This window comes from Gavialis gangeticus, unplaced genomic scaffold, assembly GCF_001723915.1.
Source record: "Gavialis gangeticus isolate Ggan-Ray unplaced genomic scaffold, GavGan_comp1, whole genome shotgun sequence".
In the NCBI taxonomy this organism is placed as follows: domain Eukaryota; kingdom Metazoa; phylum Chordata; order Crocodylia; family Gavialidae; genus Gavialis; species Gavialis gangeticus.
The window spans coordinates 210,755,059-210,781,191 of NW_017729032.1; the positions used below are offsets into that span (position 1 = coordinate 210,755,059).

At 39.8% G+C, this 26,133-nt stretch overlaps 1 protein-coding gene across 1 annotated transcript in view; it reads left to right on the plus strand.

The window, feature by feature from the left end:
* DSCAM (DS cell adhesion molecule) overlaps positions 1-26,133 on the plus strand; it is a 737,680-nt gene that overhangs the window by 638,488 nt on the left and 73,059 nt on the right. The window contains exons 23-30 of the mRNA XM_019523886.1: positions 369-532; positions 6,032-6,130; positions 6,680-6,868; positions 10,545-10,835; positions 12,387-12,563; positions 19,721-19,751; positions 22,137-22,252; positions 25,707-25,856. Of these exons, the coding sequence (XP_019379431.1) occupies positions 369-532; positions 6,032-6,130; positions 6,680-6,868; positions 10,545-10,835; positions 12,387-12,563; positions 19,721-19,751; positions 22,137-22,252; positions 25,707-25,856 (1,217 nt within the window). The remainder of the gene's footprint in view (positions 1-368; positions 533-6,031; positions 6,131-6,679; positions 6,869-10,544; positions 10,836-12,386; positions 12,564-19,720; positions 19,752-22,136; positions 22,253-25,706; positions 25,857-26,133) is intronic.

Below are 26,133 nucleotides of genomic sequence, written 5' to 3' on the forward strand. Positions count from 1 at the left end.
ATGCCAAGCATTGAATCAACAATAATGCACTGAAACTGTAAGAGCAAAATCCATGCACTATAATTGCAATTGTTCATTTATAAAGACAGACTTTATAACCCAGAATTTTATTTTTCCCTGATTGGGTATCCTTGTGAAGTGCCACTTTGCTAGGGAGAGAGGGAGTTTTTGTTATTCAGATTGTAGCCCAAATAGCTTGTGTCCTCATGCTGATTGCTGACATTCTCCAACAAAATATTATTTCCTATTCAATTCCTATTCCTAAAAAGAGACAAGAGTTTTCTTTTGTTTTCTCTTGGTTTAATCCAATCCTGAGTAATTTTGATTGTAACTTCTTTAATGTATGCATTTTGTTTCCTGTGAGGTAGTAACGGGACACCCAGTCTAGTGATGACTGATGGGCGAAGAAGCATCTTTAGCAATGGCAGCTTTGTCATCCGAACTGTGAAAGCAGAGGATTCTGGATATTACAGCTGTGTGGCCACTAACAACTGGGGATCCGATGAAATAATCTTGAATTTGCAGGTGCAAGGTAAACCTATTGGACTTGATCAATGAGATTACAGTTCTGTTGGGGTATTAGGTCTATGTGTGGAGATATAGATAGATAGATATAGCTTTAGCTATATAGCTATCTCTCTTTCTCTCTATTACTATATTACTAGTATGACATTTAATTTTTATTTTCTTGAATTTTTTGAATGCTTAAATTTGTGAAAATATTAAAAATATACCTGCAAGCATACTAAATTGAATACCTAAATTATATGTATATGTATGTGTGTGTGTATACATACATATATATACACACACATGCATACACACACACACACATATATACATGTATAAATATATATATAATATTGTGTGTGTGTAGTGTCTGCATGAATGAATATTTCTAATACCTTTTTTTTTACAGATATAACTATACAAAATGAATGAAAATAAAAATAAAACGTACTTAAAATTAAGTATATACAGAAGAATTTGAAGACCAGGAACTGCCTGTTTGCTTGCAGTTGTTCCTGAGTTCTACACAAAGAAACTACTACATGCTTTTCCTGTGTAAAAAAAAAAACAACAGAAAAGGCTTACAGAAAAAGTAAGGTGTCTCAGGATTCCAAAAGAATGACTAATTAAAATTCACCCCTGGACTGAGATTTATCATAGAGATCTTCAGTGCAAAAGGAGAATTTTATAAAAGCCTATGATGTAAATAGTGGGCACTGAAAACAAGCTCTCAATATAATAATGCTAAGTAGCAGTAATCAACTATGCAACTTCTGTTAATATATATATACAACTTACCCATCATGGAACTAATAGGTGCACAAACGGTTATAGTGTGAAAATACATATGACTGAAATGTTTATAATAACATGTATGTACACATACACACGCATACACACACAAATACATTCCAAACTTGTAGGGTTCCCCTCCTCAAGAACCTCATTGTAAGTCTTGGGCAAATAAATAAACTTCATAATGTGCTCTGATTGTCAAGAGGTTGTCTGACAAAAAAAGGAAGCAAAATTACTGAGTTGAGAACATAGAGCATTTTTTGAAGAACACTGTGGCTGTATGTAGATGAAACAAGGGGCATGTGTGCGCGACACTTTAAAGGGGGCTCAATGCTTTTTCTCCACTTTAATGGTGTCGTTATTTGCTCATATCAGTGATGTATTGTACATGAATTACAGCTGCTGTAGGAAATTCGGTGGCTTAATGAGCTTTAAATAACTTGGGGTGTAGCAAACTAAAACTCCTCACAAACTAAAACTCCTTTGAGGAGTTTTAGTTTGCTGCCCCTACAGCCATGGAGCGAAGCACCAGGCTCTGTGTAGCTCAGGGGCTCTGCAGGAAGCCTTGCAGGCAGCCTGGCAGCAGCCTGGAAAGGCAGGCTCTGCCCAAGAAAAGTAGCGAGCCTAATCTTTCCCTCCCCCCACCCTGCAGCCTGCCTGAGCTGCACAGGGGCCTGCTGCTTCCCTCTGCAGCTGCGGTGCCCCCCTGAGACCACCCAAGATAGGTGCCTGCAGGTGGGTGTCACTTGGGGGAGCCACCACTGCTGTGGAGGGAAGCACCAACCCCCCCTGCCCCACAGCCCAGGGATTACTCTGCCCTCTGGCAGATTGCCCTCCCTTTCCTGCCAGCAGAGAGGCAGGTAAGTCAACAGTGTGTGTGTACAACATGGGGGTTTAAAGGGACCTAAATTGAAGTGGTGGCTTTTAAAAAAACCAACACCCTGTTTCATCTACACATGCCCTGTGTCTCTAGTCCCCAGACATACAATGTAAATTGCCAATTGAAACAGTTCACAAATTAGAACAGAAAGGAACAAGCAGTCTCTATGGCAATATAGTTATGTCTATATGTCCTTATCTATTAAACGATAAGAAGCAACACTGAGGGTGTGTCCACACAAGACTCTTTACTGCTCTGTAGACTACTGTGCAGTAATGCATCACCATGTAACCATGTGCATAAACTACTTTGCAGTAAAGAACATGGGGACCAGGTCCCTCTCTGCATCTCCACCCTGTCCCAGTGCTGCAGGGCCCCTGGTTCCCCATGGGAGAGGGAAGGTGAGCAGTGCCAGGGCTGGGAAGCTCTTTCTTCCCCACTCAGCCAGGGGCTGGGCAGGAGCTTCTCCGCTGGTGGGGCAGATGGCAGCAAGCCTTCAGCTGGGCAGGGATTTCCTGCTTAGCCAGAGGTGGCTGGGAGCGGTCCTTCCAGTGGGGCAGCTAGTGATGAGCCCCTGATTGGGTGGGGTTCCCCACTCAGCCAGGGGTGGCATAGGCAACTGGTAGGGGGTGCATGGGGGTGCATATGCCCCCCATGACACATGCCCCCGATGGCTGACACTGATGCTGTCAGCAGGGCTGGTGCCCCCCCTGACAAGGCCGTCACCGTTGGTGGCTTCTGCAGGTGCCTCTGCAAATTCAAGAGGCACCAGTCACTCATGAGGGGCAGCCAAGAACTGTCCCACTGGTGGGGCAGCTAGCAGCAAGTCCCCATCTGGGTGGGGATCCCCTACTCATCCAGGGGTGGCCAGGAGCTGTCCTGCCAGTGGGACAGCTGGCAGTAAGTGCCCAGCTGATTAGGGCAGGGAGCTGGGAAAGAGCTACTGGGGAGAGGACACTTTCCCAGTCCCCTGCCCTGATCAGTTGATCAGGGCTTGAGACTGAGAAACAGCTGTCCCCACCCCATCCCCTAGAGCCCAGGCCTGACCCCAGCATCCCCTGTCAGCCTGAGGCTGGCCTCCAGGGGAGCCTAGAGCTCCCCTTGACCGCCATATGGCAGCAGAGCAGGGTAGGCATTTCCTACCACCTCCTATTGGGGGCGAATTTGCTCCCAACGGGTGTACATGTAGACTTGCTGTCACAGAAAGCTTACTGCACAGTATTTCACTTTACAGTATGCTTTCTGGGCATTAATTGCATGTGTAGACATACCATGAGTGTGTTAACTCTTCCAAAATCCAAGGGAGGGCATAGGCATTCTTGTTGTGATGTTGGATGCATGTCCACAACAAGAAACTGGATGAGAAAATAATATTAAGTGTAAAACTTTTTGTATATGCTAGCACATAATTGTATATTTTGGCAGGTATCGAACAACAGTAACTAAAAGCAAATCAATATTGCTTCCCTGTGGGATAGAGGAAGATTGGCATTTAATATGTTGGTCCATCATCTTATGTGGGGAAACTGAGATTATGATGAAAGGTTTTACAATAAATCTTTTTATAGTTTAGTATGTTCAGAGTTATTCCATGGTATTTACCGAATAAATATGAATAAAAGAGCAGTAGTGCAATGCATATATGGTAATTAATCTTCCCCTGGAATACAGAGTCTGTTTTCTTTATTACATTTTTCCATCACTCATAATAATTTAACGCTTTAAGTACAGTAAGATCAGCCTCCATAAACTCATTGATAGTAGCAATTTCCTCAAATAAGTGCAAACAACAGAAAAACAATTCTGTTTGGCTTGACCTAAAGCTAACAAAGGGCAATCTTCTGCCTTTAGAAAACACAGATCCAAACCCTCAGCTGAACCTCAGCTTGAACTGAAGGTTTGTTGTAAATTTGTGAATAATGCATTTTTAAACAATATATGCATTTATACTGTTCTTGAACCCTCTGACTCTTCTGGTTCATACTAGAGTAGAAAAGAAAGTGAAGTGATAAAATATCACAAAGATCTTCCTTGTATTTCTGACCTAAATATAAATAGGCATTTCCAGAAATCACAGAAGAGCTCTCCCCTCACAACCTCACCCAACCTCAAATGTTTAGTTTAGGTTGTAAAACTTAAATGGCACAGATACAATTTTATTAAATATTCAAATATTCAGAGCTATTATCTGAACTAAAAAGCCTTCTAAAATCTCAGCAGTTATCACCTGTTGATTTATCATCAAGCAGCATTATCTTTGAAAAAGTGCATCTTCCAAAAGTCCACAACACACAGTGCACTTTCTGTCCTTGGGTTCAGGTTTCCTGTTCAAATGGCAGAACATAATAAAGGGTAAAGGTAGGGATCAAAGACATATAGGTTCTGCCAAATTGAGCTAGTACCTATCAAGACCAGCTCAGCAGGTACCTTTTATACAATGGAACCATGATATTTTGTCATAGTAACGAGAGACTTAGTTGCTTTCCCACTAGTAGCTCCTTTAACATTGTGCTCTGAGAATCCAGTCAACAGACCTGTGCAAATTGCAGGGTCTATTAGACTTTGTGGGGAACAAATTAAGTCAAAATGTCCAGGTTTCTCCACCCTCATCTGTAGAACTGGCATCTTCTTTATGTGGATGGGCTTAACAAATAGAAGCAGAACGTATACAGGAGCTGGGACTTTGTGAAAGCTGTTTATACTAATAAAAAGCTGAATTTTTTCTTTGCACATAAATTTGTCCTATACCATTTAACATAGACAGCTATGCTATTTAACACAGTAAGCACATGGTGCTTCCCAAAACTGCACATGAAATATACCCATATTTGCATGTGCAGTTACCATAATTTGAGGCATTTCTTTGCCTTTATTTGCAATCAGCCTTGGTTTTTATCTTCAAGAAAGCCAGACTTCACTCTTAAAACACACATGAAAATTAACCAGAAAGTAAATCCTGAAAGACCTCATCTTTGCCCATCATTTAGAATTACACTGCAGTCTAATAAAAGTTATCAGATTCACCCAAAGAACCTTGACTGAAGTTATAAGGCCCCCTCTACACTTTACACTTTAAATTCTTACCCAGATACACATTCAACCAATTAATGGCGTGATAAAATAAGCAATACACTACAAAGTTGTTTCACAAAAAATGTGGACTAACTTTGTAGCTTGTTTTAGTTATGTCATTAATTGAATGTGTGGCCAAGTGCTCCCCTATGGCTGGGAGCCCCATTAACTGAGGTCCCCCCCAACTGAGCATTCTTCCCACTGCCCCTGCTGCAAGCCCTGCAGACAACAAGGCTCACAGTGGTGATAGTGTTCCTGGCAGGAGGCTCACAGTGGGGCAATGTTCTCCTTCCTACCCCCGCTGTGAGCTTCACAGCCAATGACACTGTCCCCCACTGTGAGCTCTGTAGCTGGCATCTCAGGGGGAGCCTGAGATCATGATCACACTGATGATAATATGTGATGGGATCTAATGCATGATCCTACAATTGTGCCTCTTACCATGGATGTGTGCATTGATAGGAGGTGCAATTGTGTGGATTACACATTAGATCCCCTGGCACCTTTACCTGCATGTGTAGAAGGGGCTAAGACACTCCAAGTTCAGAGAAATAGTGGGGTTTAGAAGCAAAAGATAAAACTGTATAGAAATTTAAGTATAAAAAATGAGAACTTGTCTGCTCAATCTTAGCTGAGAATGTCAACTAAACAGACACTTTGACAGAAATCATTTGCATTTTTTGCAACCCAAAACAGTTATTTGACTGTTAGAATGTATTAAAGTCATGCATAATCATTTGAATGTATTTCTGTTTTTAACTCTTTCACATCTAGTTCCACCAGACCAGCCTAGACTTACTGTGTCCAAAACCACATCTTCCTCTATCACTCTTTCCTGGATACCTGGAGACAATGGTGGCAGTTCTATCCGAGGTAAAAGAATTCAGGTTAACTATAACTGCTTACTTAAATTTTCTTATTTAAAAAAAAATGATATATTATAATAAACAGCTTCAATGAGGAAAAACAAAATATCAAAGATTTAGTTTAATAGTGAAAACACTGTACAGTACAATGCAATCTCTTTTCATAGTCATTTAACCACTGTGTCCCAGCATGACCTCTGTTATTTCTCCAGTAACTCTCTCTCTCTCTCTGACAATACACATGAGAGTCTAGCGTCATCACTTGCTGTATCCTGATTGGCGAAATATGTTTAAAAATGCTTCTCTGCTGTTTATTCTCTGAAGCTATAATGCAGAGCAAGTATCATTTGAATTTGTTATAGGAACAGTTACCCAAGTGTATTGATCAATATGTATTAAAGCTAACCTGATCAGAGAGGCATTCTTTATTTGTCTCTATTCAAGGCTTTACAGATATTAAAGTCATCATAGTGTATAGTTGTGTTCTGCAAAAATTATGATTCATATCTTCTGATGTTAAATTGACTTATCATTGCTGCCTCTGTTTTTCTGGCAGGCTATATACTCCAATACTCAGAGGATAACAGTGAGCAGTGGGGTAGTTTTCCCATTAGCCCCAGTGAGAGATCCTACCGCTTAGAGACTTTGAAATGTGGCACTTGGTACAAATTCACACTAACTGCTCAGAATGGAGTGGGACCAGGGCGTATCAGTGAGATCATTGAAGCCAAAACACTTGGAAAAGGTATGTGGATCTCTGCCTTTACCCAACCGAGTCATGATTGTGAACTTCCCAATCTTGTGATAGTTCTAATTAGAGAGGGAAACTCAATGGTTTACTATTTTTGTTACTCTGAATATTTTAATATACTTTGGGAAAAATTTTCAACTATAATGTTCTAAAATAGTTTGACAAATTTTACTTCTGAATTCCTGGCCTCTCAGAATATGTCAGATATTTTGCCACAGAAAGTGTTAGCAGTCATTGCTGTTATTAGTATGAACCATTTACCTAACCTGCTCCCAAAGATCAGATCTTCACTTTGGTGGGCTGAAGAAGAGAGAAAGCAAGCGCATAAATGTAGTTGGGGGGGGAGTCTTGGCATCTAGTCCCTGCTACCAGGACTACTTATGCATTTTTTGTTAGGTAGACATTGGTTAAAAAAACAAAAACAAACCTGGCAGCCATGGCCAGAATTTAAAAGCTTCACCACCTTGACTAATGCCATCCTCACTGGGTCCTAAAGTCACACTTCTTGTACTTTTCACTCCATAGCGGGCCAGCTTTAATAAGAGAGGCATATGCCCCCACCCAGCTCAGTGGAAGTTCCCCACCACCTTGGCAAGTGCTCTTCCCATGAAGCTAAGAGTACAAGCTGGCTACCACCACTGCCACCATTTGTGATATTTTGTACTAAGCTGCGTGCATGCTCTCACCATCAAGCAGTTGCTCAGTATGGTCGGTTCCTGCCTAAGGAATTGGGAGCTGATATAAAGTTTAGGCACTTCACAACATCAATTTGGATCACAGCAGAGCTTGAATTAGATAAATGTGTGTCGGGGCTTGTCTATGCAGACCCTCAGGATTTCTGGAGCTAACACTCTCAAGCACGTTCCACGTACACCATATTATACTGCTCAGGGTGTGTTTACATGGGACTCTTTACTGCTCAGTAGACTGATCTACTGCACAGTAATGTATCACCATGCAACCGTGTGCATAAACTGCTGTGCAGTAAAGAACATGGGGACCAGGTCCTACTCTGTATCTCCACCCTGTCCCAACGTTGCAGGGCTCCTGGCTCCCCATGGGAGAGGGAAGCTGAGCAGTGCCAGGACGGGAGAGCTCTTCCTTCCCCACTCAGACAAGTGCTAGGCAGGAGCTGCCCCACTGGTGGGTCAGCTGGAAGCAGTCTACACAAGCTATGTTGCCATACCATAGTGGTGATGTAGCATTGGTAGGCTTGAACTGTGACACCACCGTTACTGCACAGTAGCAACAAGCTACTGTGCAGTAGCTTGTTGCTACTATGCAATAGGACCAGAAATGACCTGTGCAGCACCGGGACTCCACAGTACTGGTGGTTACTGCATGGTCATTTAGTACTTGCTAAATCTAAAGTAACAACTGCAGTTGGGCACATGTGTAATTATGCCCTATATGTACCAGCAAAGTCACCATAAGGATCTGTCCTATCACCACTCTGTAGATCTCTGTCTCTGCCACACTGGAGAGTGGCAGTGGACCTCACTCATGGCACTTTCACTGCTTCCTTTCCAGATCTGGCATATGCAGAGAGAGTAGGTGAGTGGAAGCGGTGTCATCAAACTTTAGATAACCAGTCTGGTTTATTGCAGAGCTTGCACATTAGTCCAAACCTACTTTTTTTTTCTTAGTCCAAGCCTACATGCTTAGGGATCATCTCAAGCTAAAATGAAGCTATCTATTGGATCTAAATATTTGGTTTTGTGGCTCCTGAGTAGGGTTGTTTCAAAATGTTTATGTTTAATTAGGTGCCTAAATTCTGCCTAAGTCCTGTTTAGGTGCCTTAAAAATTGATTAGAATCTGGTTATTGGATACTTGTAGAGGTCTCATGCTTCAACTACAGAGTGGAAAATACATTGCAATCTGCCCTTAAATTAGTTATTTTAGATCAGCTGTGAGGAGGGAATTCTGAGCTGATGGCCAATGAAAATGCTAGATGACTTGGATAAGTTCTCACTCTTCTTTCCTAGTCTCCAATTAATCCCTTACCTGTACTGACTTCCAAAGCTTTATATAATAGGGGTACACTTTATCTGAGCTTCTCCGAGATAAGGAAGCCTTAGTGCACAATTGGGTTGATTGAAGTAACCTCTTAAATGTCAGAGATGGCAAAAAGAAAAGGGTGAAAATGTGCTTAGGTGCAAAGGGTTCTACTAGAGGAGAAAGTATGCATCTGTTTCTGATAACTGCCCAAATATTTCAAGGCAAATGCAAGCCTCCTAACTTTTGGTGTAGATCACTGGAAATGAGCTTAACTATATTTAAATACTGGTATAAAGAAATAGGTTAGTAACAAGATACTGCAAGTAAAAGTATAAATTATTTTTATCCATAGGAGAATTGCAAAAGGATTTCTACTGAAAACTATTAACTCTGACACTTGAAATAGTTCACAATAAATAGCAGGAACCCAGAGTTTCTCTTAGATTTGTATAGTATACTAAGCACCCATTTTAGTATATCCTATTGAGTAAGCATGTCATCTAATGTAGAGTCAGGATTAAAAACAGCAGAGGAAATCTCCAAATGAAACAGCACTTTATTTGAGAAGGTCTCTCGCAACTGTCTATGACACTGATACAGCTGTACTTCCTCTAAAGAGAAGATTTTTGTGGAAGTAAATTGATTTTATTAGACTGAAAGGAGTGAACTTCTCTTTCCATGGAAGATATACCATTTCTGTGAAGCAGTTAGGAAGCAGAATAATACTTTGTGCACCATATGATAAAATGTAAAATAAAATTTGAAAGTGATTTGAGTTTTACTCTGTAGCTGTCCTTATTTCAACGCAGAGGTGCTATCTGTTCTTACAATCATTAATGGAAGTTACCCATATGCCTCAAAGAACAACTCTTCAGAAAATGGAATTTCTATAGTAAGAGAAATACCACTATTCTGACATTGTGTTTAATCCCTGAATGGGAGGAAAAAAGGCAAACTATCTACAAAAAATTGGAACAAGAAAACTTCTGGATCAAAAGTTTGATTCAGAAATGCCAAAAAAAAATCAGTATTTTCAAATAAAGCAAAATTTTTCATACAAATGAATTTTAAATACATTTTTTATGTTTTCAATGTTTGCTTTTTTTTGTTCCCCCATCTTAAATCAGAAGATCATGTCAAAATTGACATTTTCCCCCAAAATAGTTTTATGTTGACCAAATGCTGACCAAATGTTGACCAAATAAAAATGTAGTTTTATGCTGACCAAATTCTCCATGTAGAAGAATTGTGATCTGTTGCATTATAAAGGGAAAAGACAATCCAAATGGGAAGCAATATTATTTTCAACTTTACCTGTCTCTCGGTAACAATTTTACTTAGCTTTCTGCTTTTCCCCTGCCCACCCCCCCACTGTGCCTGTTCCCACACCAAAACACATTGTTCTAAATTTTCAAATTGATTCCTACTGAAGCACACAATGTCTACACCACAGCACATGCACAATTTCTTTACATATGGGTGTTTGAAAATCTGGATATCTAAGTGCAGAATAATATGTGGGTTAAATGCCACTTTAAAACTGAGGGAATAGAATTTGCTGACTAGTGGGCAATGGATTTAGGATAAAGGCAAGACCCTCCTATAAGTTATTAATTTATATGTTTTTAATTAATTCTAAGTGTGTCACTTAAAGCGTATATTTTTTCTTAGAGCCCCAGTTTTCCAAAGAACAAGAACTCTTTGCCAGTATTAACACCACTAGAGTGCGATTGAACCTTATTGGCTGGAATGATGGTGGTTGTCCAATCACCTCCTTTACTCTGGAGTACAGGCCATTTGGAACTACAGTATGGACAACTGCACAGCGGACATCCCTTTCCAAGTCTTACATATTGTATGACCTCCAGGAGGCAACTTGGTATGAGCTGCAAATGAGAGTATGCAATAGTGCTGGCTGTGCAGAGAAACAAGCCAAATTCGCAACACTCAACTATGACGGCAGTAAGTGCATCCATTTTATCTGTGTGGTTCACATTTAGTTTTTTCTATAATACCTATTGTTTCTTTTCTGTCCAATTATTACCATTACTTTTTGTACAATTTCAGTTCTGTGAAAAAAGTCACATTTTTGGAATCTTTTTGCATCCCGCCCAGCTTGCTCTTCATCAGTTTCCTATTCTTTCCATATCTTTATCTAATCATTTTCTTTGCCATTTCCTTAGCTAACCATTTCCATTTGTTCTTTAGAAATACAGTATAGTGCTTTACTCTTGAAAGCATGGTTTTGATTCTTTATTCCTGCTGGTTTCTGATATGATATGAAACCTGGAACTCATTAAAGGGGAGAAAGCCTTAGTGCATGTATATGTGCAATGAAAAATGAGAAAAATAACTTGTGAAATGCTACCCTGAAAAAATGAATGTTCTGAGGTATCCGAGGTAGCTTGGATAGTAGCAACTCCTGGGTTTACCTTAACTGCACTATACCTATTATATGCAAAAAAAAATTAGTTGTCCTGAAAAAATAGTGTAGATCTTTACTTTAGACCTATGGTTATGGCATTCATATTACATTACATCATCCTAGGATGTTTGTCTGATATTGTATACTGTATGATGAATGTATCTATATGAGACAATATAGAAAGGAAAATTTGAAAAAGAGTGTACCATTCTTTTTCAGTCCCACTCTCCTATCCATTTAGCAAGCCAGTAGGCAGTTGTATGCTTCAGTGACTGGTTAAAATTAAATAGCTTACATTTGCAGTCATCATGGTTCACAATACCTGCCTATTTCTACTCATGTTTCAAACAAATCTACATTTTACAGCCCAATTTCTAGTTGTATGCAGCAGTTTAATAGTAATCAGGAAATGAGTGAGAAGCCTTGCATGACTAAACAGCTTTCCTTTGAAAATGCTGCATAGTACTTACATCTCAAAGGAAACAAAAAAGGCTGAAGTATTACATATCATCAGGAAGCCAACTGTGCCCAAAATGCAAATGTTTCTCAAAAAGAAAAAGTGAGGTTCCCTTCTTTGGCTAGACTTTTAAAACTGCTTCATTAATTCCACTCTTAAAACCCTATTTCCCTGTATTCTTATAGTCATTTTTCATGGAAAAAGGCAGTCTTTGCAGAATTAGCAACAGGTTGGCTATTTGAATACAAAATCAGTACAGTTCTCTGCATATAGACAACTGATGCAGGACTTTTTGTATTTAAAAGTCCTATTTGCTTTGTGCAGGAGCAAATGTACATTGTCAAATGATATTCATTTTAAAGAAATACCTGATAAATAGTATAAATCTGGTACACAAAACCTGATTGCCCATCCTAGAAATAATAAATAAGTATTCATTGTCCTAAAACCCGTAACTGCCTTGTAATGATTAAATGTGTGAAATTAGAGATCTGTGTTGAATATGACCAATGCCTTTTCATGTCTTGAATGGCACTGAAACATGGAATACAGTTTCTAGCCATTGTTTTCCATGAAAACTCAACCTTTTGTCTTCGTTAATAGGCATCTAATATCATGGCACTGTTTCCAGGTACAATCCCTCCACTCATTAAATCGGTTGTCCAAAGTGAGGAAGGGCTGGCAACCAATGAAGGGCTAAAGATGCTGGTGACCATTTCCTGCATCTTGGTTGGGGTCTTGCTGCTGTTTGTGCTCCTGCTGATTGTACGAAGGAGAAGGAGGGAACAGAGACTGAAAAGACTCAGGGGTAAGAAGGAATACCAGGCATTTAATTCCTCATTCTCATTATCACCCAACTTGAAAACATAAATGAGACTTTGAACAGACAAACTTGCAAAAGTTTGTGTAGATTATCAAATAGCTCTTTTTGAACATTGTAAAGAAGTAAATCTGTAAAAGAACTAGCTTCTCATCTTTATAAGATGAGCTATTATGAGGTATAGAAAAATCATATATCCCCATGATTTTTTTAAACCAGTTTTAGTAAATTTACAATCATCATTCTTTGAACAACATCTCAGATGTTCTTGTGAACAGTGGGCGGTAAGGAAAGGGAGGAATTCCACCTTTCAGGTGAACACAAACCACAAGTCCAACATTTCACTCATGAGTTATCAGACATAACAAGCTACAACAACACACTAATGTGTTCATATGTCTTTTTCCCAAAGTTCTGATCCCACATTCTTATTGGGATAGACATTAGTTTCCTGACATGCTGTATTTTGACAGAGTAGTTATAACAATATATTTCATTGTTCATTGCAGATGGAAAAGGTTTCCAGTTATCTAGTTAAACCTGCTTGTCTAGTTTTGCTTATCCTGTTGGTGATGCACATTTTTTTCTAAGCGTTTTTCTGTTCTAACCCATGTGCCCCCACTATGTATAGGTTTTATATCTATGAATTATTTCAGTCTTGTTTTTTATCTAATAAATGCCATGACCTGATCAGTTCCCCACCCCTCCCCAAATGCTTATTATAGCCGCACCCTGCCTTTTCATCTCAGGGTTTGCTTGTGAAGAGTAGAAAGTAGTACATCTGGGCTGTCTAATTTTAATGTGGTTGCGGACTGCATATGGCATTCATATTTGGCCCCTGGACTGCAAACCACACAGGCCACCACCAGTAGGCTTACCATATGTCCGGGTTTTCCTGGACATGTGCTCTTTTTGAATCCTCTGATCTCTGTCAGGCATTTTTAAAAAATATGAGCAAATGTTTGGGATTTTGATCAGTAGGGGAGGGGGACTGTGGGTCAGGAGTGGGGGCATAGGGCTGCGGGTCAGGATTGAGGGTCACCAGCAGGGATGGAGGTGGGCTGTGAGTTGAGAGTGAGGGGCACTGGCAGAGCCAGGGGTCTCGGGGTCAGGAGTGAGGGGCAACAGCAGGGCTTAGGGGGCTGTGGCTTGGGAGTGAGGAGCAATGGCATTGGGAGGGCCAGGGCATCAGCATATCACTGCTCCTCACAATCATATACCCTCTCCGCCAACCCCATTCCCCACGCGCAACTTGTCTTTTTTTTTGGAACTGGAAATATGCTAACCCTAACCACCACACAGGCTGCTCATTACATGGGCAGCTCTAGCAGTGTGTACCCCCCTCCCAGGCCCTTCCTCATTGTGCAGCAGTGGGAGAGGCAGCTGCAGGGGCCCTCGGCCACATGCTGACCCTTCACTGACTGCCAGTTGACAGTCCTGTCATATACCATGTCAGGACTTATTGAGATAATTATGACAAAAGCCATTCCCTGCATTTATTGAACAATAAGAATATTTATAATCTACAACAAAGAGTTAGCCTGTTTCCAACTACTACATAAAAAAATTGTCACTGATCTTTCAAACAAAATGAAGTCTTGGTGATTCAAATGAGGGCCGAGATCGATTTTAATCCATATTGATTGGCATTCATTATATTCTCCTCCAGTAATTCTTTTTAATCAAGTCCCTTATCAAACATTTCATTATTTTTCCCACCACCAATCTCAGTCTGACAGGTGTATGATTGCCAAAATCATTTAACTGGGACAACATTAGCAGTTTTCCAGCTCTGTGGAACTCCTCCATTGTATTGAAGTTGCATTGAAAATCAGCATTAAGATTCCAGAGAGAGCCTCAGACAGCTCTCTTAAAATGCTTGGGTTCAAGTGTTCCAGATTTCAAATGTTCTAACTAGAGTAGCTGATGCTTAGCATCCTTCTGATCTAGTGCTGGAATGGAAACGATTTCCTTATTATCACCATATAACAGAAGTATGTCATCTGGCTTTGTTTCCAGCTTCAGAAGAGAAATATTTCTTGAATCATTCTGATAGCAAAGCCAGCACTGATTCAGGCTCTCTGGTGATATTATTTTAATTCAGTCTAAATCTGAAACAATTTTCACCCCATAAGGGTTTCTCAAATTTTCCCCATAGGGCTGATGAATATAATTCATGGTGTTTATATCTTCATAAGACATATGTTTCTGGGTATCTGAAGCAGTAGGGGGAATAAGGATGATGTCTTCATGTTTGATACACTTTGCATGAGAACATCCTCTTTGTGATCTGTTTCTTCAAAGAGTGGAGTGGTGAGCTCATTTCTGCCTGGGTATACTAAGCAACTTAAACAGCAGATTGTTCCATCTTAACCATTTTACTGATTGAAAAATGTAGATACTTTTTAAAAGTATCCTCTTCCAGTGTCACTTCCTGTATAATTTAACTTATTTATCAAAGAACTGTCCATTTAGGGGCAGAGTTTAATTTTCAAAGGCAGTCTTGGTTTTTACCTAATTTAGCAGCTGTACTGCCTGAGTCATGAGGGAGGTCAAGTAACACTGTGAGGTCATGTAACAATTCAGAAGCTCAGCATATTTTTGCAACAAGGAACCTACTCACTTTGCCCAGCTTTTTAACTATGAACTGAGTTTCAACTATATTTGAAACAGAACTTCCTTTGCTTTTAAATTCAGTTTTCTTTCACCCAAGTAGAAGGTGCTAGTACAGAAAGTTGTACTATGGCTGCTGATTTCCCAAGTGTCAAATCATGTGGATTAAGAATCTCAGGATCCCCATGAATGAAAGTGATGGTAGCATCTGAGTTTTCCATATGTGCATGCAGTTTTGCAGCAGACATTTCTCCAAGGAAGCAGTATGGCAAAATGTCCCTGGTCTAGGGCTCAGATGGTCTGGGTTTATTTCCTGGTCCTGCCACTGGCTTGCTATATTTAGACAAGCCACTCTAACATCTCTGTGCTCTAGTTTCTTAATCTGTAAAGCAGAGATAATTATATAGCCCTTCTTTGCAAACCACTTTCTGATCTACTGATCATAGAAAATTAATGTTGGAAGAGACCTCAGAAGGTCATCTAGTCCAAGCCCTGTTCCAAGCACTATGTAAGAAGCAGGTATCAGTAGTAATTAATAAAACTAACATTCCAGTGACTTCAGTTTCCTGCTTTTGCTAATGCTTTAAATATATTGTTATCTTACTCAATTGGCTTAAGATATTTTTCCTTTTGTCTTTGACACATGTAAATTTAGTATGTGTCATTACTCATCTTTTCTATATGTTAGATGCCATTCACTAACTCATTAACATGTATCTGTGAAATGTACACAGAACAAATTAGGCACAATAAACTGCCATGTATCATGTTGCTGCAATAAGCAGGTGCAACACAAAACATCTTCCAGAACTGTTCTGCTAAATATTAATGCTGTTTTTAGTCGACTGATATTAGTTGATACACAATGCTGCATGTTTTGTACTGATATTTGAGGCTGAAGTCATGGGGATATGCTATATCTGTTGTTGTAAGACAAGTACATGTTTTTTGAGCACTAAGCCACATATTTATAGGAGCAAGATTACACAAACATTCAATCTTTTCATATTCATCAATGTACACAATGCATCTATGCAGAATCTGGGAATATGTGAAAGATGCTTTCTTGAAACCATAGGGAGAGGATACCCAAGTAAGCATGTCAAAATCTCTGGTATAGATGATTCATGCTGTATTTAACTCTTAGAGTTGGTAGGAACAGCTGAATTGCAAAAGAGATGGGGAGAAATTCATGGGTTTCACCGATGTCACCAGCCATCTGTGGTCTCCCCTTCAGAAAATATCCATTATGGTCTAATCCCTTTTTGCAGGATGTAAGAATGTTTTTATTTATTATAACAGTATTGTTACATATAAAATGAGGAGAATGTTTACATCTTTCTCTTCATCATCCCATATTTCATTATAAATTGTTATAATGATATACTATTGAGAAATGCAATTGAGATTTCCAGACTGAATTAATAATTTAATTTCCTTTGTATTCTGTGGAAGTTGTAAGGCCCCAGTCAAGACCGTGAGTGTCGATGGCAAAATTGTCATTGCTTTCATTGGGGAACAGGTGCACACCTTTAGTTTGATCATTTCTAATATATATTTCTTGCTGTTATTACATAGAAACATCATATAACGGTTCACAGCAAAAGTCAAGCATATAGTACAGCAAAAATAAGAGTGTGTTATTCAGTGACTCAGTGAAGCAGTGATTCAATCTGAAACTCAACCAACATCTCAACTGAAAAAAAAAAAACTTTACCCTTTCTCCCTCCCTTCCAATCTGCTCTTGCATTACAAAGGGAAAGAGGTTCTTAAATTTAAAGGAATAGATTCAGTAGCCAGGGGGAGGAGGTGAAAGTGGGCAAGCATTTAAATACAAGTAATGAGTGAGCTCTAAAACCCAACATAGATAGAGAAGATGGCTGATGTCAGAGAAAAAGTCCATAGACTTTTTAAAAGTAAAGAGTACCCATATGCTCATTAAAAATGAATACAAATCCACTGAGTCTGGAGCATTAAGGTGGTGAGTTCTTTCTGCTTCCTGGAACAGGAGAACAGTTTGCCCATTGTATCCCACATAACTCTGAAGATAGGAAAGAGACATTTAATAGGACCATGCACAAGGAAATTGTAATATGTGCAGTATACCCAGAAGGAGATTAAGGAATGAAAAGGATTTCAGCAGAGGCAGGGAGAAGATAAAGACAAATTCTGCAATGTCCTGAAGTTGCTGATAGATTTGCAAACAAGGCGATAAGGGAGGAAATGCAAGGTGCCATGTGACAGACTGGAGATAGGACAGCTCCTTAAAGACTTGAAACTTGGAATTTGTTTTATCAGATATGTTTCTTTCCAGTGCACATACATACTGCTGTGTTGTGAACTCCAGACTCTTAGCATTTTGTGAATGAATATTTTTTAAGGGATGGAAAGGATATAATACAGCAACCTTGTTTTGTTATAAAAAACCCCCACAAAAATAATTATACTGACTTAAAACACTGTGGGTCAACCAACCTTCAGCAGTGTCATTTTACTGTGGTTCATAATTATTAATATAAAAAAGGGAACAACAATTAAGATCTCCAAGCAGGGATCAGACCTTCATTGTTCTAAGCATTGTACAACCAGCTAACCAACCTAAATTAGTCTTTGCCCCAGAGAATTTACAATCTGAGATTTAGACAATACTTGGAGAATGAATAAATAAGCAAAAAGATCAAGAGGATGGGAAAGAGATGGAGGCAAAATGGTTGTTACTGTCTGGGCATGTGCTTAACTTTGCATTAGCATAGTTTACTGTGAAATAAGCATGTGCATCTACATGTGCACATGCTTACTTCATAGTAAACCTCCCCAATACAGAATAAATTTGCTACAGGCAACTGCAAGTAGCAAATTTACTCAGCATTAGTAATGGTGCTGTAGCATTTGTGTAGATGCCTAACTGGTAGCAAAAATCTGCTCCTGGTCAGCCATCTATCAGGGAGCAAAAGATTTCTCCCTGCCCCCAGAAGCTGCCTGCTGCTGGGGTGGGCTCTGCCACAGGAGCCCTAGAAGGGACTATGCCCCCCTGCCCTGGCAATGATGAATGCCAAGCCCCTTCACTCCTGATCCACTGGTGGGGCTATTGGCAGTGAGCCAGCTGCTAACTGCCCCACCAGCAGATTGGGGCAGTAGGCTGGAGCCTGCCCCTCCCCTGCAAATCTTTCCAAGCCTTGTCTCTCTGATCAGGAAGCCAGGGTTAGAAGTTCCCTGCTGCCAGGGCAGGGGGGATATTGTCCCTGGCCCAGCAGTAGGCAGCCCTCTTGGGCCAGGATACACTTGTCAGGATACACTTGCTCCCTGTCAGCCCCTGGGCTACCACACAGAGGGAGCCTGAAGCTCCTCCTGGTAGTGTCAGGGGCCCATTGCAGGGCTGCAGGGAACTGAGAGAAAATCTGTTCCCTAATCCCGGCATGTATAGACACCTCTGCAGTACCCTTACTGGGCATGTCTGCATGTGATGCTAGGTCACCACAAGTGCTATGGCGATGTAGCTCATTGCTACAGCATCATAGCATTGGTGGGCTATGTCACCATAACAACAAGCTGCCTCGCTATAATGTGTTGCTATGGAACCATCGTTTAGTCATTCCTAAAGAAAGTACTAAATGATGGTGCAGTAACAACTGCGCCATGGGGGGCACATGTAGATGCACCCACTGTGCCATAGTTTACTACACAGTAAATGTAGGCTGGAGTAAATGCATGTGTAGAAGTGCCCTCTGAGAAATAGAAGGAAAATCTCATCCATGAGAAAGTAAGAGGTTATCCTATAGAGGTCGTTTTGCAGGACATGTAGGTATGATGCTTTGATTGGTGTGTATAGATTCTTCTGAAGGGAAAGCAGTAGTTCAGCATTATAGCTAATATAATAATATCGGTACTTGACCATGACCAAAGAAGCTGACATGTCCTTTGCCAATGATCAGACAATCAGATTTGGTTTGGGGGTGCTTATTCAATTGGTTTGGTTGGCAGTGGCTCATTCAACTCTATCTGTTCCTGGTCATAAGTACCCAGAACATTTTGTACAGCTTAAACTCTTTTTTTTGTAATGAAAACATTATTGCTAGAAGGACAAAGCTAACATGTTTATTAGAGGTGTTCTAGGCTTTTATTATTATTATTCATTTATTTATTTTTATTGCCTCACTGCTTCCACTTATTTTCTTTAGAGTTTTTTTCCAAGCAATCTAAATTTAGAATAAAATATAACCTTTCTTTAAAAGCCAAAAAAAAACCCAGTTTGCAATGAAGTCTTAATATGTATCAGCATTTTTGCTGCTGCTGGAGAATTATACAGGCTGTCTGTGGCAGAGAGATATATGATACTCAAATGCGGTTGTAGCAAATAAGTAAGTCATTCTACAGACTGTTTTGTCCTTAGTGCTGATTTGAGGAAAGAAAATAATCATTAATAGATGACTGGTTTTACTCATCTACTCCTTAATAATCCACCTGCCAAATAGATTATTTTTATTGTGGCATAACAATTGTCAGATACTAACATTTGGCATCTTTTCTTCTAGATGCAAAAAGTTTGGCTGAAATGCTTATGAGGTAAGAATAATGTTGAGCATTTTCAAATTTAAAAGTGTTTGTGATCTAAGGGCTCATATTAGAAATGGGGACAACCTGAGAATGAAATGTTCCATTCCCAATATGTTTCACAACTAAGTGCAAACTGCAATTTCTTAATGTCTGTTAGGAATTAGGTCAGCAGATACGATGAGTGCAATTATAAATGGGAACAAAAGGATGAGCCATAAGACTGTATTATTAAGATGTGAACCTCATTATGAAACCCCTGTATTAGCAGATTAAATTCCAGGATATGATTAGATTTATTTGGACATTTTTCCTGTTCACTCAAGTATGTTCATCATACACATCAAAGTAATTGCTCTTCAGAAATCACCTCATAAAACACAATAAATACATGGAAGTAAATATCTGTAGATACTGTATTTTTATTTATATGACTTATGAGGGAGATGGAGTTTTAATCTTTGCTTTCTGTGTTTTTGGAGTTGGAGTTTAGGTCAAGTCCCTGGGGAAATTATGTAAGCCCCAGCAGTTAATATTTTTGTGGGATTTGTACAATTTATCCTTGATCTCAAGAGAGCGAATACAATCTTTCCTATGATTTGAGCAAAATGTTTTGAAGTTTCTTTTGGTTCCAACCAACTTCCTTATATCTATTCATCATTGATTAGCATAAAGAACTGTCTCACATTTCTAATTGTGAGTGTAGAAAGCACAGTTTCCTCCCTGATATGTCAGATTTTCCAAGGTATTTAGGCACTTGAGGATGGAGGTGGATGCTTAGTAGAATTTTCCAAAGGGTCTAAAAAGTCTAAATGAAAATCAATGTGTTTGGCTCGAGGATTTTGAAAATCCTATGGAGCACCTATCTGCAACCTAAAGTCCTTGGAAAATCTGGCCTCTAGTCTCTCTGGGTATGTCTACATGGCCCAATGCAGTATTGTGCAGAGAGCTCTCAAGCTAGTTGTTAATGCATGAGCTCATGTGCCAGAAGCAATATAACTGTGTTAGTGCCGCTAATAAGCCTTGCCTGTGAACAAAAGCTAATTAATTAGCCCAGGCCCAGCATTGCACTTATGTGGCCATATTGCTTCCAGTTATGGAGATAGTGTGTGCAAAGCTGGCTTGGTATGCTCTGCATGCCACTTTCTTACATTGTATAGACATACCCTCTGTGGCTCAGGCTGCCACCTGTAAAATCAGGATAATGGCACTGGTGTGCCTCACCGGGCTGCTGTGAGGATAAATGAATAAAAGATTGTGAGGTGCTGACATACTGAAGTAATAAAGGCCATATAAAAGAGACTGCAAATGGAATCTGGCTGATGTGCTATGGCATCTTATATATCTCCTAGGCTTGGTTAGGTTTGGGGCAGCCCTTCTGCCCATTCTGTATAGTGGAGAATTCTTCTGAAAAATGAATTGGGGAAAACTACACAATGGGACTATTTTAAAGTTGTCTACACAGGAACCCTCAGGAAAGTAAAGGCAAAGCAACTAAAAGAGTGAAATCAGTGTGCCTAAATTAAAGTACCTTAAATTCCTGTACAGAGATTTCCTCCCCTTCTATGGATATTCCCATGTTAAGTGGGGAACAGGGTCTTAGATTTTAGTGCAGTTTTAATGGCCAGTTCTATACTAGAAATGATTGCATTGCTCAGTTTTACTATCCATTTTCATTTACTTTTAGTAAATGGCTCATTTCCTAGAGTAATTTTCTGGTACACAAACTTTAAAATGAAATTGTTATAGTGTGTGGGCTGATACAATAATTGTTTTGTATTTCTGTTCCAAAGTACTATATCAATTGATCAGAGTTAATTCTTGAATGCTAAAAAGGTTTATAATTCCTTACTGCTGCAATGTCAATAGAGCTAAACCTTTCACTTCTCCTTGTGTAGCTTCTTATTACTAATTGAATCTCTAATGATTAACTCATTTTTCTTAACTTACCCATTTTTGTGGTGTTTGGGACCTAAATCAAAGAAATTGCTCCAGCATTTTCACAGTGAACTGCTTGATCAGCTGAAGCTTTTGTTAGTCAGGCCTGTGAGAGATGAAAAAAACCCAAAACAAAACCTGTTTTCATCAGTTTTATAATGCAGTAGCTGTGTGAAAAAAAAATCAAAAGTACATTAGACAGATATCAACTGAATAATGGCAGATTTGATCACTCACCACCACCTCCATCTTCTTCTGAATCTCTTGCCAGGCAATTAAAATTAATACCACTTTTCTTTACTTCAAAATCCCAAGAATGAATGTAAACATTCATGAGAATGCTGAGTGTGGTATTTTTATTATTAGATGAAGTTAAAGAGATTTAAAATAAACAAGCATTTAAGTATCTTTTTCACTGGGGTATGTCCCTTAATGTGTTTACTTCTCTTTTGCTCTTAGTAAGAATACCAGGACATCAGATACACTTAACAAGCAGCAACAGACACTGAGGATGCACATAGACATTCCCAGGGCTCAGCTTCTGATTGAGGAGAGGGACACCATGGAGACCATTGGTAAAAATGCACTACTTTGCTTTATATAACAAGTATGCAGGTGGGCGTTGCACCGCATCCTTTTCAAGAAAAGAGCTGGGGAGCTGCTTTGTAAGATAATTTGTCATGACTGAAAACTGAATTGAAGTCTTTTTTTACATCTGAATTGTTTTGAACTTTTAGGAATCTTAGACCAACATTTAAAGTAGTGTAGGGAGGTAAAAAGTCAATGAAAACAAAACATTGTGTGGGAAATTTAAATGAAAGTGTGCAGTTCAATGTTTTTTCATTCTGATTTCCTTTTTGTTTAATAGGCTTCAGTTAGGCAGCTGGGTCACTAGCAATACTTAAAGCATCAAAGGAAAATGAAATTCAGAAACTATACTTAACAATAGTATTTAAAGATTGAAAGTACTTACCTCCTAAAATTCCCTAATTATATAACCTATCTCTCTGCTGTTATTAAAAGATAGTCTGAAGTTTACTAGTTTTAATAAAATCTGTATACCCCGATCCCGAATCTGAAACACTTTACATTTCAGGACATTAGGCATGAAATCTTCCAGAGAATCCCTGTAGTTCTGGTTTCAAGTCAAAGCAATGGGCTTGTGTGCCTGGGATGCAACTGAAATCAGATATGTTAATAATTCAGCTGAAAATGGATGAAATATCACAAAAACAGTTTAATATTTTTGTATGCAGGGCTCTCACAAAAACAATTAAGCTTTCCAAAGCTTTTCCACATTTTTCTGGAGCAAAAGCAATCTAAGTCAAACATCAAGTCAGCCTAAAAATTCAACAGGGGATACCTTTTGGATAGAGGAATTTTCCAGTCACCTAATACCTACTGGGGGTATCAAGAATGTGGTTGGAGGAGGGCCACTTCTTGCATCAGGCATAACAGAGCACCTCTGAAGCCCCTTGCTGACTGCAGCATCAGGGGAAAACAAGAAGACTTTTCCCCATCCCCCCTGCACTAGGTTAGCTTGATATTGCGGGGCCAAAAATTCAGCCCTTCTGTGTTCGTCACTTATAAAGTTTGTTTTAAGATGAAAATCAGCACACGTATCTCATGAAAATGAGAGAAAATTTTTTGTGTCTCGTTTTATTTTTCCAAACATCGTTTTTGAGCTGCACTCTTTATTTCAGGCTTTAACTTGGAGAGAATTTTTACCCTTGAGTTATTGTTCCTGGGTAATGCAGGTTTATAATGGAAATACTATTAGATCCCTAACTACAGCAATGTTATCGGTGTCACAGTAATAGCCTGCATTACACAAAGCAGTAAGAATAAGCAGGCACTTTGGCCGGCTTTTGTGTAGTTCACTGTCAAGGGGTTCTATTGCCAACCTAAGTCAGAGTTCCTCTTTTGTCAGGGACAGAGTGATTTGGTATCGTAAAGTTCATTCTACGTGTGGCTGTTTCTGGGCAAAAAAATGCTGGTTATGCTATTGTGCAGGATTGTTCATAGTAATGGTATCTTGTCAAGTAAAAAAAAATTAGAAACAGTGGATCAGCTTCCACTGACTGGTAAACTCACAGAAGCACCGTTGCTGGCAGTCCCTTTAGAAATGCATTAAAATGCCACATGGCAAATCATAGCAGGAATTTCCCGTGGCTTTTTATTGCCATTAAGAATAGATGAAAAAGAGTGTAATAATGTTGAAGTAAGCCTGGAGACTAAAGGCTGAAAGCACTAAGCACACAAATATAGTTGTCCTGAAAGCACAAAGTCAGTGGAAGATTTATCATTGATTATAGTGCAGCAGGAAGGAACTTAAGTTAAATCTTGTATAAGCAGGTGGGTAACATATTCCACATTCTGCATTCTTTTTTTTTTCTTTTGAAGACAACACAGCACTCTGAGCACCATTAAGAAGAAAATAATCTCCTAAAATGCAGCCAGTGTCTAATGTCCCCATGTCAGCTGGCTTGACATAGGTTGGGAGTTAAATTATATGTAGAATCCACCTCAGTAGACCCTGGTCTATGGGAAGGCAATGGGCAGCAGAATCTAGAGAGTGGTAGGTTCATACATTAGCCTTTCCTTCCACTTACATCTCCCACCCTCGAAAGATACCTTTAAGTCAGGGTAGTCAACCGGGGGTACTTGGGAAGGCCCTAGGGGGTATGCACAGGCAGATGGAGATGGGGTATGCACAGGAGCAGGGTCAGGGGTGGTGGTGAGGGCAATGGTGCCCCTCTGTGGGCTGTACAGGCACCGCTTGGCTGGCTGGATGTCGGGGGTGGGAGGAGGAACTTGCATGGAGGGGGAAGCTCACCCCATGCTGCCACTGCTCCGCATCCAGCCACATGCCACCCGCTTCCTCCCCCACCCCTCCCTGCTCTGTGTCTGGCCATCGGGGGTGAGCTTATTAAAAAAGGTTGAAAACTCCACATTGTTTAGGGGCCCTCACCACTCTCATCAGGCTGTACATCAGCCTGTGCCAGTGGGTTTTGCAGCTGGAAAAGTCTTTTGCAGCGGAATGAAATGGTAAAATTTGGCCCTTAGGGGGATGCAGTGCAGGAAAACACTTAGGCATGTGCTCACCTGTTAGCACACGGATAAGGACAGTGTCACTGCCTTCAGCAAGAGTTCTCATCTACTTGAAGTTAAATAGGTGCATAAGGGCATGATGAGATCAAGCCCATAATTCTACAGTGTTTTTATTCTGGCTATGCAGAGACAAGTCTAGGCAACAAAGGAAGCACACTTACCTAGCAGTCTCCATTCTTGAAAAGCTGGTGACATCACAGGATATCACAGGATATTACAAGTTACACTAAGAGCAAAAAGAAAAAAACCCCGCAAACAAGTAAACATTCAGTTGCAATGTTTTTCTGACCTCAATAAATGCAGCGTACAGTGAGGGGGTGTGGGGGGGTAGTGTTTACGGATAATAAACTTAAGGCAAAAAAGTTGTTCCAGACATTAGATAGAATGCAAAAGAAAAAGAAAAAGAAGAAAAGCTTGCTTATGTCCCTGTCAGATCACAAGTGAGAACTCTCAAACAGCACTCCTTTCTTTGGTTTTGTATAGATTTGACCTACCAAGAAAGATTTGGTCTTCCCTAAATCACATCCAGATGCTTCATGGAAAATGTGAACACCTACTCCATAAATGGAGAATCAAAGAGAGCCTGGGTTGTGATTGTGGTGTGATTTTTCAGATGGTGCAACACATTGTGAATGATTACCCAATTAGATCATTTAATAGTGATCTAAAATCAGTCCATGCAGCTACCACTGAAGTAGTCAAATAGTTATCAAATTTAAATATTGATCTATGATGGTTGTAATCCTAAAATGTCATACGAAAGAAGTTTTGTATAAACTTTAGCACGTGTTATTGTAAAGGATTGCTACAAAATGCTCCTTTCCTTAGCGTTGTACAAACCTTAGCACACAAACAATGGTAAGGAATCATTACAAAATGAGATTGCTTATCTTTTTGTTCACTTTGTGTTGCTTATAGATGACAGATCAACAGTCCTATTAACTGATGCTGATTTTGGAGAAACATCAAAGCAGAAGTCATTGACTGTCACTCATACTGTACATTACCAGTCTGTCTCACAAGCTACTGGACCTTTAGTGGATGTTTCTGATGCCCGGCCAGGAACAAGTAAGTATAAAAAGAGAATATGTTATGTATAATTAAGACAGTGGGCTACGTATGCCATTAGGGGGCAACAATAAACTGCCGAGCTTATTGCTCCACAGTTTATTGCTCCCAGGAACCTCCTGGGCATGTATCTGCACATGCATCTGGACTGCAGCACATTGACCTGGGCCCTGCCAGCCTGGAGCTGCCCTAAGCTCTGTGTGTTGTGGAGGGGCTAGCTGGGGCGCAAAGGTGCTTCAGAGTTGGATTAGCTGACAGGTAGCTCCCAAACTGAAGC